The 18,689-nt window shown below is 26.6% G+C and overlaps 1 protein-coding gene across 2 annotated transcripts in view; it reads left to right on the top strand.

Annotated features, from left to right (window-relative positions):
- The first annotated feature begins 312 nt into the window (after positions 1-312).
- LOC119603158 overlaps positions 313-18,689 on the top strand; it is a 30,304-nt gene continuing 11,927 nt past the window's right edge. The window contains exons 1-2 of one of the 2 annotated variants that reach the window (XM_037955108.1): positions 313-548; positions 8,823-9,097. In XM_037955108.1, the coding sequence (XP_037811036.1) occupies positions 8,975-9,097 (123 nt within the window). In that variant the 5' untranslated portion in view covers positions 313-548; positions 8,823-8,974. The remainder of the gene's footprint in view (positions 549-8,822; positions 9,098-18,689) is intronic. The other variant, XM_037955107.1, reaches the window with a different exon arrangement.

Raw genomic sequence — 18,689 nt, 5'->3', positions numbered from 1 at the left:
AAAAGAGTAAAGCTTAGCTAATAACACTCTGAGCTAGCTAGAGAGCTGTAGTTAAAAATTAACATGTGTATTGTGTTAAAGCCTCCTTTTTATTACACTTACCCTCTACAAATAAAAACAATAAAAAAAAAACAATGTAAAAATGTACTACTTTTTTTCGTGTATTTTAGCAAACTCACACTCAGACAATTATCTTTATATTCATACACATATTTATGTTATTTTATTTCTATTTTTTGTAGGTATGTGTGAAATTTTAGTGTTTTTTAGACTCTTGTTGTTTTAAATCAAAAATTTATCGGCTTAAGCTTTAGTCTGTTGTGGTGTGATAAAAATACGTTAGTAATCAATTGCAACTCCAACAGCATAGACATTTCTCGTCTTTAAAGCGCGTCTAGTCGTTGTGTTTTTACTTAAATCCATAAACGTGTATATTTTTTTTAACCCCCCAAAAATTCAAACACCAAAAAAACGGAGGATACTCTATAAAGTGTATTAAATAAAAACATTAACACCAACAACAAATTTCTACGTTTCTACTAAAAAATGTATGTGTTTAATTGATTTGTACTGAAAAAAAGATAAATTATTTAAAAATATTTTTTTAAAAAATCTAACAGCAAGAAAACCTATGTTAAGAAAGAAAAAAAAAAAGAAAAACTATAATAAAACTGCTAAATCATTAAACATTACGTTTAATGTGTTAAAAGACAAATCATAAAAAAAGGAACAACAAATATGAAAAGCTTTAAAACATTTTGCAAAATTTATAATGGAATAAAATATTGCATTTACTATAATATTATTATGAAAATTTATTAAAAATTAAAAACAAATAAACAGTGGTGTGCGGTTTTTTGTCTTGAAGAAATAATGGGTATTGTGTAATTTTTTATACAAAATCGGCTTAAAATTTCAAATTTTCTTAATAAAAAATCTATAGCAGAAAATCAAAATTTGAACCGAGATAAAATGTTCCTGAGAAATTAAAGTTTAAGTTTCCTCAAGATTCTTATTTTCAGATTTTTCAATAAAAATCTGTGGCAATAAGGAAAAAGTACATAAGTTGGTATTTAAAATTGTATTTCCTATTCAAAACAGTAGTAAATTACCTTTTAAAATATCTTCTAAAGTTCTAAACAACTTTAAAAAAATCTAGCAAAAGTTTGTAAAATTAAAATATTCCTTTGTCCATTAAAAAAGTTCTTACCGAAAAATACATTCTAGAAAAGTTTATCGTTAAAATTATTTTATTAATATTGTAATCCTCATCAAGGCAAAACTTCCAAATTCAAATAGATTTTGAAAATTATCATATTATTAAAACTAAATTCTCAATTTTCTAGGAATTTTTTTCCAAAATTTCAGCTCAAAATTCCTTATTTTATTATAACTTATGAAAATCTCTATACAATAACAGATAATAAGCGAAATATTTTTTTAATATTCTAGAGAAAAGGAAATTCAAAATTTCTCAAGAATATTCTCGGAACTTGATTATTTAGTTCTTTAAAAACTCTTAAAATTTTTGTATTTATTGAGGAATGACACAATTTATAATTTTTGAACACTTTAACGTTGACATTTTAAGGAAATTTGAATTCTCAACTTTTTACGAATATTCCAAGAACTAAAAATTTCTAAAAACACTTGAACTTATTCCAACTATTGATAAGAAAATGAGAGTAAGATTTTTGGAATACATAAGTTCTCACATTTACAATATCTTTTTAAAGAAATTTGACTACAAAATTTATCGAGAATATTCCAAGAACTTTATTTGCAACATTTCTAAAAACACTTCAGCTTATTGGGTGCATTAATAATGTAATGATAAGTTTGGAGATTTTGGGATCCAATATAAGCACTGACTTTTTAAAGAAGATAAGATATAGATTATTTCAAGAATATTCCAAGAACTTAAACAAGATTTTTTTAAGCAACACTTATCGTGTTTCTATTTATCTATAGAGTAATGGCAAGTTTAACGATTTTTGCTTTATTTATTACTCTGACGCTATTAGCATTAAAGAATTTCAATTTCTAAGATTTTCGCGAATATTCCTAGAATTTCATATATTAGTTTTTTAATAAAATTTGCCAGTTTCTATAAATATATAGAGCAATGAGAAATTTGTAAATTTTTTAAGCTCATTAGCTCTCACTTTTAACATTTACTTTTGAAAAATAAAAGAATTTAAAATTCTAAGTTTTTCGCGAATATTCCTAGAACTTCATAAATTATTTTTTAATAAAATTTGCCAGTTTCTATAAACCGTTTTTGAACCATTCTCACTTAATTAGCATTGAATTCTTAAAAATGTGAACATTTTTTGTGAATATTCCAAAAACTTGTCTTTTAAATTTCTATATCTTCAGAGTAAAAACAAATTTAGAGATTTATATAACCTTTCAGAATCCATTCTAGTAGTAAGTTTTTTAAAATTCTAAATTCCGAAATGTTCGGCAATATTCCAAGAATTTAATTCAAATGTTTCTTTAGAATTATAACTTCAAAATTGGTGCTTTTAAAACTAAAATCACTTTTGACTTGAATAGATCAAAAGTCAACTTTACCACATTTATTTTACATTAATTAACTAATTAACGTTCTAATATTTAAATTGTTGCTAAAATTCGATTTACGTATTCGTAATCTTACTAATTAATATTTAAATGCAAAAAAAAAAAAAAAAAAAAAAAACTTCCATTAACACAAACATTGCCCTTTTGATAAAATGTTTCCCACTAAAACAATATTTATTGTTAAATCATTTAGAAAAATAAAAAAAAATAGTTGCAAATAAATATTGATTTAAACGAAGTTAAATAATTAGCATTTATAAATAATAGCAACCGCAAAAGTTAGTGGTCAATAACAAGATAACAAAAACACGTGTCTGTAGCGAAGGTTTTAGAGGAAATAGTTGATATTAGAATTACAATTTCAACGTTAGGCGTTTTAAAAGAACAGGTCGATAAAAAAAAACTGAACAAATTGAAATGGTTTTTGACATATATTTATACTTTAATGTTTTATAGAAAATATTTATATTGCTGGTTTAAATTTATTAAAATTTTGTTAATTTATTTATTGCTGATTTATTTAAATTTGTCCAAAAATTTCACAAAAACTACTTTATTTGAAAAATCGAAGAAAGTAACAATTTTAATTATTTCAAGAATATTCCAGGAACTTGTTTTTATTGACATAAAAATATAGCATACTTTAAGGCATTTAGAAAAATAATAATTGGTAGTATTTTAATATGTAAAAGGAATACTTTTTTAAATATAATAAAAATCTTATTAAAACAAAAGATTTAAGAAACAAACTTGAAATTTTTAGCAAATTTAAAGACCTTTACTAAAAGAGTTATTTGATTAAAGTCCTTTCATAATAAATCGGTTTTTTAGCTAAAAATATTAATTTGCTAAAAAATTAAAGTTTGTGTCTTAAATCTTTTGTTTTCGAAAACCACAAATTCACCTACATGCTTAAAAATGAAATGCTCTATAATTTCCCACACCTAAAATTAAAAAAAGTTATGAATATGTTAACATATGGCCAACATATTACGTGATTTATATTTTATATTCACAACACAAAAACACCAAAAAAAATCATGTTAAACCTCAAGTTAAAGGTGACTACTTCACTTGCCATTTCATCTGTGTCAGATGAGGTAATTTCTACTTCAGACCTATAAACCTAAAGCAAAACAAAAACCTTAAGTAAAAGTTAACCAAACAAAAGCATAAAATAAGTAATTAAAACAAATAAATTAAAAGTACTTTTTTTTACACCAAACAAACAATAAGAAACAAAAGCGCCCAAAAAAAAGCAATCACACACCACCCAACAAACTCGTTTAAAATGTAAGAAATACTCGTGATAAATGCAAAAAAAATACCAGAGAAAAAAAAACACGCAAATACTACTACCACACTTTACCATTTACAGATGACATAATATCTCTTTCTATTTGTATTGAAAGAAATTCAAAAGATAAAAAAAACCCACTGAAAACAAAAACGCCAACAAACCACAACCAACCAAACATTTAAAGTTTACAAACCAAATGATCTATTGGCAAATCTAAAGAAATGAATTTATGTCTGCAAGTCATATGTTGGCTGTTGACTGGAACTATCTGTCTGTTTGTCTGTCCGTCCGTCTGTCTTTACGTCCGTTTTGTGATGCCGGTATAAAAGAAAATAAACAAAAGCTAGAAATATGTTTGTACATGAGTTTTTAAACGCATGGTCGACAGCAAGACGTTTAAATACATAAGTTTTTTTTTTTTTCTTCTCAATATTCCTCAACAATGTTTCTTGGGTTTTTTTGTTTAATTTTTTATTTTGGTAATTCATGCTTGCATTATAACCGCCAGCTCTAACCACTTTGCAATGTTTTGTTATTGAAGTATTACCACATATTTATTGTTGCTCTTTTTGTTGTTGTTACTTTTTTTGGAGTTAAAATTTACACTTGTTGTCTTTCACACAGTTTTTGTTTTTTTTTTTTCTTAAGTTTTATTACCGTATCTTAAACCCAATTGGAAATTTGGTTTTGACTCTAATCTGGACTACAGTCTTGACTATAGTCTACACTATAGTCTTGACTAAGTCTGGACTATACTCTTGACTATAGTCTGGACTAAAGTCTTGACTATAGTCCGGACTACAGTCTTAACTATAATCTGCACTACAGTTTGTACTATAGTCTGAATTACATTCTGGACTCCAGTCTGGACTATAGTATTGACTATTGTCGGGACTACAGTCTTGACTATAGTCTGAACTATAGTCAAGTCTACAGTGCATACTACAGTCCAAACTATACTTAACTACATATAATCCAGACAATAGTTTTGACTATAATCGAGACGACAGTCTGGACTACAGTCTTGCCTATTGTCTGGACTACGGTTTTGGTTATAGTCTGAACTACAGTCTTGGATATAGTATGCAATACAGTCTTGACTATAGTCTGGAATATAGTATGGAATACAGTAGTCAAAACTGGACTACAATAGTCTGGACTACAATATTAACTATAGTCTGGACTACAGTATTGACTATAGTCTGGACTACAATATTAACTATAGTCTGGACTACAGTATTGGCTATAGTCTGGACTACAGTATTGACTATAGTCTAGACTACAGTCTTGCCTATTGTCTGGACTACGGTTTTGGTTATAGTCTGAACTAGAGTCTTGGATATAGTATACAATACAGTCTTGACTATAGTCTGGAATATAGTATGGAATACAGTATTGACGTTAGTCTGGACTACAATATTAACTATAGTCTGGACTACAGTATTGACTATAGTCTGGACTACAATATTAACTATAGTCTGGACTACAGTATTGGCTATAGTCTGGACTACAGTATTGACTATAGTCTAGACTACAGTCTTGCCTATTGTCTGGACTACGGTTTTGGTTATAGTCTGAACTACAGTCTTGGATATAGTATGCAATACAGTCTTGACTATAGTCTGGAATATAGTATGGAATACAGTATTGACGTTAGTCTGGACTACAATATTAACTATAATCTGGACTACAGTATTTGCTATAGTCTGGACTACAGTATTGACTATAGTCTGGACTACAGTCTTGACTATAGTCTGGACTACAGTCTTGACTATAGTCTAGACTACAGTGTTGACTATAGTCTAGACTACAGTGTTGACTATAGTCTGGACTACTGTCTTTACTATAGTATGACTACAGTCTTGACTATAGTCTGGACTACAGTCTTGACTATAGTCTAGACTACAGTGTTGACTATAGTCTAGACTACAGTGTTGACTATAGTCTAGACTACAGTGTTGACTATAGTCTGGACTACTGTCTTTACTATAGTATGACTACAGTCTTTACTAAAGTATAAACTACAGTCTTGACTATAGTCTGAACTACAGTCTTGACTATAGTCTGGACTACAGTCTTGACTATAGTCTGAACTACAGTCTTAATCATGTTATAGATAAGACAGGTTATAGATAAGACAATTTCATTTTCTTTTCCCATTTTCCCACTGGGTTTATTTTATTAAAAGATTAACAAAAAACGAATGCATTATTTAATAAAAACACAAAATCCCTCTGCTATTGAAGAAATCTAAAAAAAAAAACATGATTATTATTTGTTTATTAACAAATTATTGCTAATAATCGAAAACAACAACAACCAACCACTGCCATAAATAGACATAATAAAGAAATATAAAAGAATATAATAAGGTTAATAGATTTTATTGATTATAATCAAATGATTTGTTCAATTTCATGTACAAAATGTAAACGAAATAAACAAAATTTTCAAACAAAGACAACAGCAAACATCAGTAGATCTGCTGCAATCACAGCAAATCGATTGCAATAATAATAAGAAGCAAAAAAAACATGTATTTGAATAGAAATTTGTTTAGATAGAGAAACAATTATATTGTTTTTTTTTTTTATTATTGACATGCAGTTGAATTAAGAATTGTGTAATTTGTTCGAAAAAAATATGTTTATTTTTACAGCATTATAAATATAGAAATTATAAATTATTTAAATTTATTTTTGTTATTGTTAGTGCTGCTGCTGCTGTAAAGTTAACAATGTCAGAATTTAATAGCCAAATTATTATAGAAAAAAATGACTGGCCTTTAAAGGCAGCCAATAAAAACGATTGTAATTCAATAGGCACAATTTGGGTTTAAAAAGTATACAATAGTTTAGCCATATAAAAAAAAGTTTTTAAAATTTTTGTGTTAAATTCATTTTACAGGTGCTATTGAGTAAAATTTGCAAATATCAGAATGTGTTTTTTAGCTTCATGGGACATTTTTGAAATTTTTGGCACTTTTTAAAGAAAAGTACCAAACATCTTAAAAGTACCTACAGCGTTCTATAAGTCTGAAAGATATACAAAAGGTATCATATTACACTTCTTGTAAATTTTTTTTAATATGAAAAAGTTCCAAATTTCTGTAAAGTAATCTGGTTCTTTTTTATTTTTAAAAAGTACTAAAATACGTTTAATAAATTGTACTTTAGTGTAATAAGTTTATCTTTACTTCGCAACAAGTACTATTTTGCTATTGAAACAAAATCTGTATTTCTAGACTAAAAAAATTTGCCAAATATACCAAGAAATAAAATCTGTATTTCTAGACTAAAAAATTAATTACCCCCTTTTCCCAAAAAGTACCAAGATATTTATTCAAAAGAAAAAAAAAATTGATTTAACAACTTGGTACTCCCAAACAAATTAATTAATACATTAAGATTTCAAGGAGTTGGAAGGGTATGTGGTACTTTTTTCCATTAAAGGTACTTTTTTAGCATCTTTAAAATAAATGAAAAAATCCTTCATAAAAGTTATCTTGAGGAAATTATATTCAAAGAGAATATGTCATGATGGCACTTTTTTCTCAAAGTACCCAAAATGGGAACTTGAAAGAACTTTTTGATTACAAATATTAGGACTTAAAAGTACTTTATTTGTTTATTTATTGTATTAGTACCTTTTCTCTCCCCACCTTTAAGGAACCTAAAAATATAATAAAACTAGATACATATGTGGCCGAATGATTTACAAAGCAGAGATTTTAAGATACTTTTTCCCCTAAGGTACTAAATATGGGGACTTAATAGTACTTTTTAATAATAATTAAATTAAAAACTAGGAATTTGCTTAAAAGATTTAAAAGAACACAAACAAGAAAACTGAAAAAGTACTTTATTTATTACCCTTAACAGAGTTAAAATGTACTATTACTTTTATTTATTACCCTTAACAGTACTTTTCATTGATAAAACTGGTGAAAGAAAATGTCGTTTACAACTTAAAATCGCTGTCACAACGATAATAAAAAGAAAGACTTTAGAACGGCGCTTACAGACAATTTGCCAAAAACCACGAGCCTGCGTAATGAATCATTAGACCCCACACCGTTTCCAATAGCAAAGATATGACGCATAATTTAACACAAAAATTTTAAAGCAAAAAGACCTTAATAGAAGCACGTACGAAACATTTAAATAATAAAAATATACAATAAATGAAAAAAATATAAATATTTGCATAAAAAATTAATTATATTAAATATTACAAGCAAAGACACATGCACACAAACGCCCCAAATACATGCACTAATACTAAGAATAATTTTTGATTACCAATAAGTGTAAGTATGTGTTTGTGCATATATTATGCGTCTATTGACTTTAAAAATTAACATAATTTAGTGATTGCCATGAAATTTTGGTAAAACATAAAGAAAATACATACAACAAAAAAAACTGATGCACAACTTAAAAAAGAAAAATAAAACTTAAGAGGCGACCTTGGCCGATAATTTGTTGTTAAAGATAAATTATATATTTAAATGCAAGAGATTAAAATAATAAAGCTGTACAAAAATCATCTTAAACAAATTGAATAATATTTAAATATTTAACAATATACCAAAAAAATTAATGAAAATAAAATGACAAACAGAAAAAATAACTAAGAGCAAGGTCATTTGAAATGTTTTTATTAAGTTAAACATGTGTAGAGAGACCACAAAAAAATGCCAAGTATTTGTTAATGATAAAGAAAAAATTTGAATACCAATAAAAAAAATTCTTTAAAATATTCGATGTTAAGTCTAAAGGTCCATGAGCAAAGTTTTTTTTAATGATTATGGTTTAAAGGTTTTCTTGCTATAAAAAAATTTAAATAAACGGAAGTTTTTCTATTTATTTAATCAGTATTCTGAAAAAACAAATTTTTAATGAATATTTTTTATTTATCTTTATTTTATTTACAGTTTAGTTTAGTCAACGTTTTGGTTTATTGTAAAAAAACCTCATAAAAGTTGTTGGTTTATAAAACAGTTTTGTATAAAACAGTTTTATATATATTTTTTTAAAGAAATACCCCTCTCCAAATATCCAAAACACACACACTAACACAGCCAAAATGAGGCCATATTTAATAACATTTGCCTGTCTCTGCTCTGCCCTCGCTTTTGTAACAGCCGTACCAGTGCCTGCCTCCAATCAGGAACTAGATGTGCTACAGATTCCACTATCAAATGGAAAGGTAAGTTTTTCTTAAACAAACAAACAAACTATTATTAAATTAAAAGAAAATTTAAAAAAAAATTGCTAGATTTATAAAAAAAAAAATTAAAATTCAAACTTTAAACTTGTATTTTTACTTTGTTTGAAAGTATTTCAAATATTTACAACAAACAATAAACCGACATGAGGATGTTATTGAAGTTAATGAGTTGTATAAATATTTAGTTAAAACAAATAGTAATAAAAAAAATAAATTTTGCATAAAGTTGTTGAAAAACAACAACAACAACAAAATCAATTAATGTTTAAACTTTCATGTGGTAAATAAACTAAAACAAAAGTTTTTTTTTCCAAATGACCTCGGCAAGGTTAGTAAACTTTCAAATTTACAGCAACCAAAGAAAAACTGAAAAGTCCTTCAACTGTTACAATACGTTTCTAAAACCACACACACACATACACACTCTATTTACTTAACAAAAATCGTATGAATCATTTAAATTTCAACTTCCTTTTACAAAATGCAACTGGAAATATTTATTCAACGGTATTCAGGTCTTTGGGTTTGCATGGTTAATCAAAAAAAAAAAAACACAGTTAAACTAGCAATAACAATAGCAACAACTAAATATAATAATAAACAAACCAGTTCCTGGCTTAAAACACTCTTACCCATACCAAGGAAGTTTTTTTTTCGAAAAAAACAAGACTTTTTTTTAAAAAATACACAAAAATATGTTAAAGAAAAAAACTTTTAAAAAAAGCTAAAAATTAAAAGAGAGAGAAAAATTGAAAGTAATTTTCCATTAATATAAATAAGTATTGCTGCACACAACAACAAAGGAAAAATAACAATAACAACAATAGCTATGAAAAAGCTTTTTTTCAAGATATTAGTAACTCTAGTAGTATTTGTTCGAATGTTATAGGTTTTTTCCACTATTTTTTTGTTTTAAACAAAAATACACCAAAATTTTAGGCAGTTCAATTTACAGCAAAAAAAAATTGTTACAAATATTATTGAATTTTGTATTTATTTACATTTAAAACGAGAAATAAAACCGGCTTGTAGACTTAATTGTAAATGTACAAAGAGCAGTGGTCGGCCTTTATAGTTAACAGAGGCCGAGAACGATCCGTTGCTAATATGAACTTAATACGAATGTCTTCGACATTTGTTTATACAACAGGGATAAGTTTGCTATTATCAATCATGTGTGATGGTTTTTGAAACATGTATGCCTCAAGATCTCTTTATGTTGATCACTGATTTAAGGACTGATATTATTAAATTTCATATGTTGCTACGATCTTTAGTTGAAAGTAAATAGTTACACTGAGTTTCTAAATAAATCTTTAACCAGTAGCGCCCCTTAAAACTATTTCAGGTTTAGTGACTAGAACGGCTTGGACCCATCGGTTGTCACGTTCTACAGCCGTCCATAAACTAACATTAAGAAATCTACTTCCATTACAATTTCCCGCAAGAAAACCGATTCCAATACCCTAAAATTCCTAATTCTCCCGATTATAAGATTTCTATGTGACCCTTAGTAAGACTATCCACATCTTAAATTACACATTTTTAAGACGATCCAGGTCTTTGTATTTAAAGAGGTTTATACCAGCCAGTGATCATACTTTCATTGGCATGTTCGGAAACCCACAAAATTCCGATGCAATTGTACAGGCATTTCGATCTCTATAAATAGAAGTTTATAGCCTTCATCAGAGACAGTTTTCGAGAGAGATAATTTGAAAAACATTCCAACAAATGTCCACCCAATTGAACATTTTAAGTTTGGAACCTTGATATACATATATATGTAATTTAGTCTTGACCGGCTCAGCTTCATCAAAGACAATTTTCAAGATTATATTCGCATTTATATTTTCGAAAATTAGAAAAAGGTGTGGAGCTTTAATTGATGTAAATTCTACTTGAACCGAGTTAAGTTTATCACAGATAATTTTTCGAGATTATGCTCGCATCTGTGTCCTCGAATGATTTCGTTCAGTCATCTCTTAAGTATATTCTATTTATGAAATCTAGAATGAGACTTCATGAAGTCTAAGGACAAGTTTTCTTTATTCACTTCCAATAGAAAGTACCACTTTAATAGATGCCTAAATGTATGCTACACTTTTGTTCCCAATTCAAAGAACAAAATTCTTGGAATATTCTTGAAAATATTAACATAGAAATATTTTATTGTTTTTGAACTGCTAACAATTCAGTTTATACCAAACTATAGGAAGTCGTGCATTTCACTTCAATTAATTGCCTAAAGATCCAAATGAAATCTACAGACAAAAGAAATTTCTTCAAAATTCCTTAGAGGCAAGGAATCAGCGTCCAAAAATAATATTTTTCATGACAAGTCTGTGTTAAATGCTTATTTTGTTTCAGTTCTATAATACTTCTTTAAAATAGATTTTTTCATTCAGATCTTGTAAACTTTAAATAGGTTTAACCCAGTTTAAGTGAACTCAGTCCTAACACAAACTTTTATAGTATATTATAATTATCTTATAGTTAATTTTACCCAAAAAAAAAATTTAACGCCTTTGTTGCTGATTTTTTTTTCTATAGTTTTTAAACTGAAAATCGTGTCTCTAATGTTTTTCTAGCTAAAATTATATCTACTAGTTTGCTATAATACTTTTAACATTAATGTATCTGTTTGTTGCTGACACGTTCCGCTGTCATTATTTAATTACAACATAGATATACATTATGTTATTAGTATATGTGTGCGCCGGTATTCACTGGAGCCCCAAAAACCACCAGTGGAGACGCCAATCTGTCAGTTGTTTAATTGCTACTCATGTTGTTTTCATATTCTTAAAACAATTGCTGTTGCTATACAAATATCTTCTATTTAGCAGTAGTACTATTTGTATTAAAACTCCACTAATCTCTTTATTGTTTAACATTATTATTTATTTGTTAAACAATTTATTAAAGTGTCTAACCGAAAAAAATGAAAAGTGGTTTAATAGAAAACTTTTTTAAAAATCTAAAATCGTACGTTGAGAAGTTTTTGCAATAATTTTCGTTTTTAATGATCAATAGTGTTATTAGGACTTTAATATTTTCAAGAATATTCCAAGAATGTCTTATAAACTATAAAAAAGTATAGCATACTTTTGGGTATATATAAAAACAACAGCAGAAATTTTGAAATAAGAATTATTTTGTTCAAAATTTAAGTTATAAGAATATAGACTTAGACTATTTACGAATCTATTTTCTTGTCCCTTAAATTATGCTGTTTGTAACAGCCCAAACTTATGCTTTCCTTTTTGTTTATAAATTAAGGCACAATAAAACAGATTCAGGAATATTCCTAGAATCTATTTTCTTGATCTTTGAAATAAGAACAAAATTAATGCATTTATTGCAGTTTTTCTTAATTCCTAAAAGTATTCTACTCTTTTGTTCATAATTTAAAGGAAGGCAATAGATTCTTGGAATATTCTTGTAAATATTTACATGGAGAATTTTTAGTAATTTTTTTCAAGATTTTTGATTTCAACATTTCTATTACCACCTTGAAAGGAAGCAATCAGGTTAACATTATCAAAATATACCAACATTAATTTATCTCTTAAACGTGTTTCCAATTGCTTAAACAACAATTTATTATTTCTTCATTGCCGTTATTACAAAATATTACTTTACTTATTTGACTTTTAGTGACATATCCATCAAAATTTATTAACCCATTACACTAGTTGCCTTCCTAACCTATATTTATGAAAGCTTTTCCTGTATTTATGAGACAGTTTTATTTAAATTAAAATCAACTACATTGTTACTATGGCAAACAATTAAAACAAAGATAAAAAATTGCTTACATTGATTACAACTAGTTTTAAAAAAACACAAATCAACTTTTGACCAATTCACACAATAACTTAAAGACCCATATATTTCTGTAAAACCATCTGAAAACTCCATGCAACATTCACTGCAACAAGAAAAACTAGTCGTTTGTTGTTAAGCTGCAGTTGTAGTAGATGGATGAAGCTAAAACCTAGAGTTAATAATCCTAGACACATAATTTCAGTTTTAACAAGTAATAATAATAATTTCAGTTCAAACACACTCATTTGGCAAAAAAGATTACAAAATACATGAGACCAGGCTTAAAATCATAAAAGTTTGTAACGAAATAGGCATAAATTTGCAATGTTTAATGTCTTACATTATAACAAAAGAGTTCAATTGTCATTTTTAATTATTTTTTTTTTTTTTTTTAATTTTGTTTTAATTATTTCAAAAAACATGGGAATTTCCTATAGTAGAGCAACAGCAGAATTATAATCTGTAACAAATCTTGGAATATTAATGAAAGCCTAGACAAAACCTGAGAATTTTTTATGATGAAGTAATTAACAACAGCCACCGCCCTCTCTTGTATTTGAAAAAAGTAAATATATTTATTTATGCAAGAATATTATATAATGACTAAAGCTTGATTTTAGAACTCGAGTTATAACAAGGCTGAAAATAAACTTAAAAGTTTCTTATTGAACTAGTTTTGATTTTATGGTCGATAAAATAAGTTATATGAAGATTGAATACTAAAACCCAACAAACATTTTATAGCACAAATTGAAAACAATTTCTTATCTCAGTCTTAAATCAAGTGTCAATTTCAATGTCTTTCTCTAAAAATATATTTTTTGTTGATTCCTAAAAATATACTACATTTATAGTCCGATTTAATTTTTTCAAGAATATTTCAAGAATCTGTTAAATTTTCCTTAAGTTATTCAAATCTTCAATGCTTTTTGGAATTCTTATCTACAGACTTTCTGCTTTATTCTATAAATGCCCGAAATTATGCTACTCTTTTCTTCTTAATTCAAGATACAAGAAAATAGATTCTTGGAATATTCGCGAAAAAAATAAAATACAAATTAAAAAATATCGAACTTTTAGTTTACTGGTTATTTATGGGCCTATATAGTGATAATACAGTGCAGATAGCGATTCTTTCAAATTTTCATTAAGATTTACAAGATTGATAGAACCTATTTAGTGAAGAGATTTTAAGTAAATTCAAATTCTGATCTATTCTCGATCTGTTAAAGTGAAATAATCGATATTAACAGCGTGGAATTAGCTGATAAAAATTCGGACAAGTTTTACATAAAAAAGTAAGTAAGAAAGTTTTTTCTGCTTAAATGTGGTAAAGAATTGTTCAATATAAAAAATCATACAATTTTCTGGATCAATCCAGTTTCGTAAACAGACATTATCTGATTTCTCATCTTATAATGCTCTTTAAAAAAAACAAGCAAAATCATTGGAGGGTACCCCTCCGGCTGGCTAGTTGATAGTGTTTCAGTCAGTCAGTTTAATTCCCAACATAGACTTTTAAAGGAACCTCCAACAGGCCCTACAATATTGACTAGATGTATTTCTTCGAATTTTACATAACATACATTCACTTTTCAAACCAAAAAACCCTCTGGGAATGTAAAGGCTATGACTTTTGACTTCGTTCAAGAATATACCAAGAATTCGTTCTCATATTCTTTAAATTTTCATGTAAAATGTAGCATACTTTTAGACTTAAATGAAAATTTGCACAAAACAATTTTCTTTCAAAATATAATACATACATAGAGAGTATGGTAAAGTTAACAAATTCAAAATAACTTATGAATACTTTTTAATTCTAAGGAAGTTAGGAAAATTCGATTATTTTTCCCGATTACTGCCGCAATTGCAATTAGTCTCTGCTGATACCTGGTTTGAAACCCCTGGAGAGTAGTTCATTTGTAATTATATTAAATTTTTTAGTAGTTGGATATATTGATTTTTAATTATTTATTCTTATTAAACGTAAAACTTGAATTTCTATAATTCTACTTAATTTTTTTAATAACTTCAAACAACTACAATAAAAAAACACTCACCTCTATAAATTAACTATTAATAACTAGTAATTATCAATAAAAAAAAGTGCATATAAATTAAAACAAATTAATTTCTCGTAATTAATTTCAAATCCAATAATTACTCTGTGATATTAAGCTAGACAAATAATCGTTTAATTGAGTAACCGATTAAGCAAATTAACATCACTAGTAGTAAGTATTTAATGCTTTATGTGGTTGAAATATCACTTTGACTGCCTTAGCGTTAAAAACTTAAAGATACAAAATGTGCATGCATGTCTTTACATACATATATATTCTGTTAAAAAAAAATAAACTTATGTAATGCAATATACAACAGACACTCCAACAAACAGATATAGTATGGCATTCTATAAAACTTAAAATTTTATACGCATTCATTTGTAGTTTAGTTTGCTGGTTTAACCATAATAAAAAAAAATAACAAAAAAAAAACGAAAAAAAAAAACATTCATAAATTATTTTTGTTTGCAACAATTTTCATAGCAACATTTAATCATTTACTATATGTGAAGTCTAGCAAATTCGTTTGTGTCTTAAAATATTTTTTTTTTTTTTTTTTGTTGCAGTTTCGTTTAATTGTAATTGTTGTTAAATTTAGTTTTTCTTTTTTTTTTCGTTTGAATAATATTATACTTAATTCTTGTTATGATGTGTTAATTATTGAATTATTAAAATTTTTGATTTGCATGTGAATAATTATGGAGATTGTTTTTGGGTCGTTGTTAAATGCAGTTGACCGAAAAAATTATATGTTTTTGACTTTTTTGTTTGTTAATAAAATACAATATTTGTTTAATGTTTCTTGAGAAAAATGTTAAAAATAATTAGAGTGATATCATGGTTTTAAGAAAAATTATTGAAATTCTTATTTGTAATATTTTAAGATATAAAACGGATGTCTTGGTTTAAATTTAATTACTGCCAAATGTAGTACATTTACTTCACTTCCAAATAACTAAAAAGTATTTAAATTGTTAACACACTTAGTCTCTGTGTATGAATCCAATTTCATATTTTTAAAGAAAATTGTTTTGTTTACATATTTATATAAGCCTAAAAGTATGCTATAGTTTACATGATCATTTAAAGAATATCACATCGAATTCTTGGAATATTCTTGAATGAAATAAAAAATAAATTTGTTTGTGTTATTTTAACATACGTTAGCGTTAGATAGATACTATTTTAAGAAATCTAAACTCTTGATCATTCTATACACCCTACTTTAACTGAACCGCTGAAACAAATTTCATTTTTATTACGTCAAAAATTGGTTTAATTTTTAAACTATTTATATTAGCTGTATAGATAACATTTCAATCATAATAAATGTTTAATTCACCGCAAATATAATCGTATTTAATATCTTGACATTTAAATTGACATGAAAGAAGTGTGTCACATTCCATAAACTATGTTAGCAGACATTTTAAACATTCATATGTTGCGTGTCACTTACACATTCAATTAAAATCAAATTATGACAATGTTGTGAAATATTAACACTTCACCTCTATAAATCATAATCATATAAAAAGATGTAAGAGATTATAGTTATAAAAAGGGTGGTTCAAAATTTATGAAAGAAAATCATAAAATTATTTCACATCGGGCAAATAATCTCCACTAAGAGTTCATACGCAAAAGTTACTGCTTGAACAGTCTCATTGTCGAGGAAGTAGCGTTCGCATGTTATCTCTACCCCAACAAATTCTGTGCAGCTACAGGGCCATGAAGTTAAAAATCTGCTTTATCATGTTCTGAACTATTTATCTACAAAATGTAGTACAAATCGTGGCAGTCACATCAATTTGTTTCATTTTCCTAAACTGACAGCTCTTAAACTGCTTATGTGTTTAATATCTCAAATTTTTCGTCCTAAACTTACAGCTCTCAAACTGCTTATGTGTTTAATATCTCAAATTTATCATCCTAAACTGACAGCTCTCAAACTGCTTATGTGTTTAATAACTCAAATTTTTCGTCCTAAACTGATAACTCTCAAACTGCTTATGTGTTTAATGTCTCAAATTTACCATGAATTTTGTAACACCCTATCTATATACATATGAAAAAATGTACAGACGCAAAGCAAAAAAAATGCACATCTATTAATTTAAATCATGTCATAATTACTTTACATGAACAACAAAATACAGCACGCGTCATTTGTCACGAAACTCCCACGATTCTAATGGCAACAACAACAAAAAATCCAACACCAACACACAATAGTAAACTATTGTTTAAATTTGGTAGTTAAACATGATTAACAACATAATTATCATTAAAATGTTAAATATTTACAAACAATGATATACCGACGCGAAAACAAATATTTAAAAGAATTAAACAAAACAAGCAGCATTATAATGTAACTCTTTACAGAAGAGTTTTTTAACTTTTAGAAAAAAATTATTTTAAATATTTAACATTAAAATCAGTGAACTTTAAACAACTTTAAAGAAGATTTGGAAAAGTTGTTGGATATTTATATTAAACAAGATGGATTAACAAGTTTAAAGTAAATACACTCAAAGAAAAAAATATAATTGAATATGAGAAAAGCAAACCTTTAAATTCAACAATATTATGGTCACAGTCTCTCATAACTCGAGTAGACGCAATCATGTTATATTAACTCCTTCATGCTGCAATCTAATTTTTTCTCTAAGTGTAATTTTAAAAGTTTAATAACATTTTGCTAAAACAATTGTTTTTTTTTTCTCTGAAAATTTAATTTAGTAATCTTATAAATTATATAATTTTCCTTTACAACTAAAATTATAGTAATAGAAATTTAACAGCAAAAGTGAAAATGAAATTGGTATTGTTGCCAACTTTGTAACGTTTTTGTTTGAGCATAAAGAGCACCAGGAAGGAAATTGTATTTAAGTAAAAAATTAACGTTTATTTTAAACAATGTGGCACTCTTGTTTAACATAGCATTTTTTGAAATTTTCTACAGTTTCTGCCACAAAACAAATAAATTCACATTTAAATAAATATAAATAAGGAAACAGATGATTGATCGAATTTACAAAAAAAAAACTCAACTGTCAGGGTAAATTTTAAAACAGGTGATGGGCTGGCGTTGGCTATAACATTCAGTAAATTTGAAATTAAAATTACTTAGGTTTTTTTTAACTTTGTTTTATAATTTTTATTAAACCAATTTTGTTATTGTCTTAACTTAGATACGCGTAAGTTATTGTTTTATAATGACGTCAATGTTTAATTTAAATTAAGAATTTTTAAATAGCTGCCTACCTGCTTGTCTGTCAGTTGCGTGTGTGAAACTGTTTTAGAATTTTTAATGCCAAAAATTAAGATATTTGTCTGAAATTCATTGAATTGTTTTAAATCGTTTTTAACTTTATTAACAATAGGGAGTCATTATTTTAAATTATTTTTTTCACATTATAATTTTTCATAATTTATTTATTCAAATCAGGTGTTAAGTCTAGGAAATATCAAGGAATTTTTTTAGTTATTTTTTACCATTTGAAATGTTTTTTAGCATAATTCCTACACTATTAATTTGTAGAATACGTGGACAAAACAAAAATTGATCGAAATTTTCCATTTTGAGATCAAAGACAAAGACAACAGTTTGAATTATAGTCTAAACAATATTCTAAATATAAACCAGATTATAGTCTTATCTACAG

The sequence above is a fragment of the Lucilia sericata genome, unplaced genomic scaffold (genome assembly GCF_015586225.1).
Source record: "Lucilia sericata isolate MDLA Ls3-8-SP2 unplaced genomic scaffold, ASM1558622v1 Contig000278F_arrow, whole genome shotgun sequence".
Lineage (NCBI taxonomy): Eukaryota > Metazoa > Arthropoda > Insecta > Diptera > Calliphoridae > Lucilia > Lucilia sericata.
This window is presented reverse-complemented; position numbering and strand designations above follow the sequence as displayed.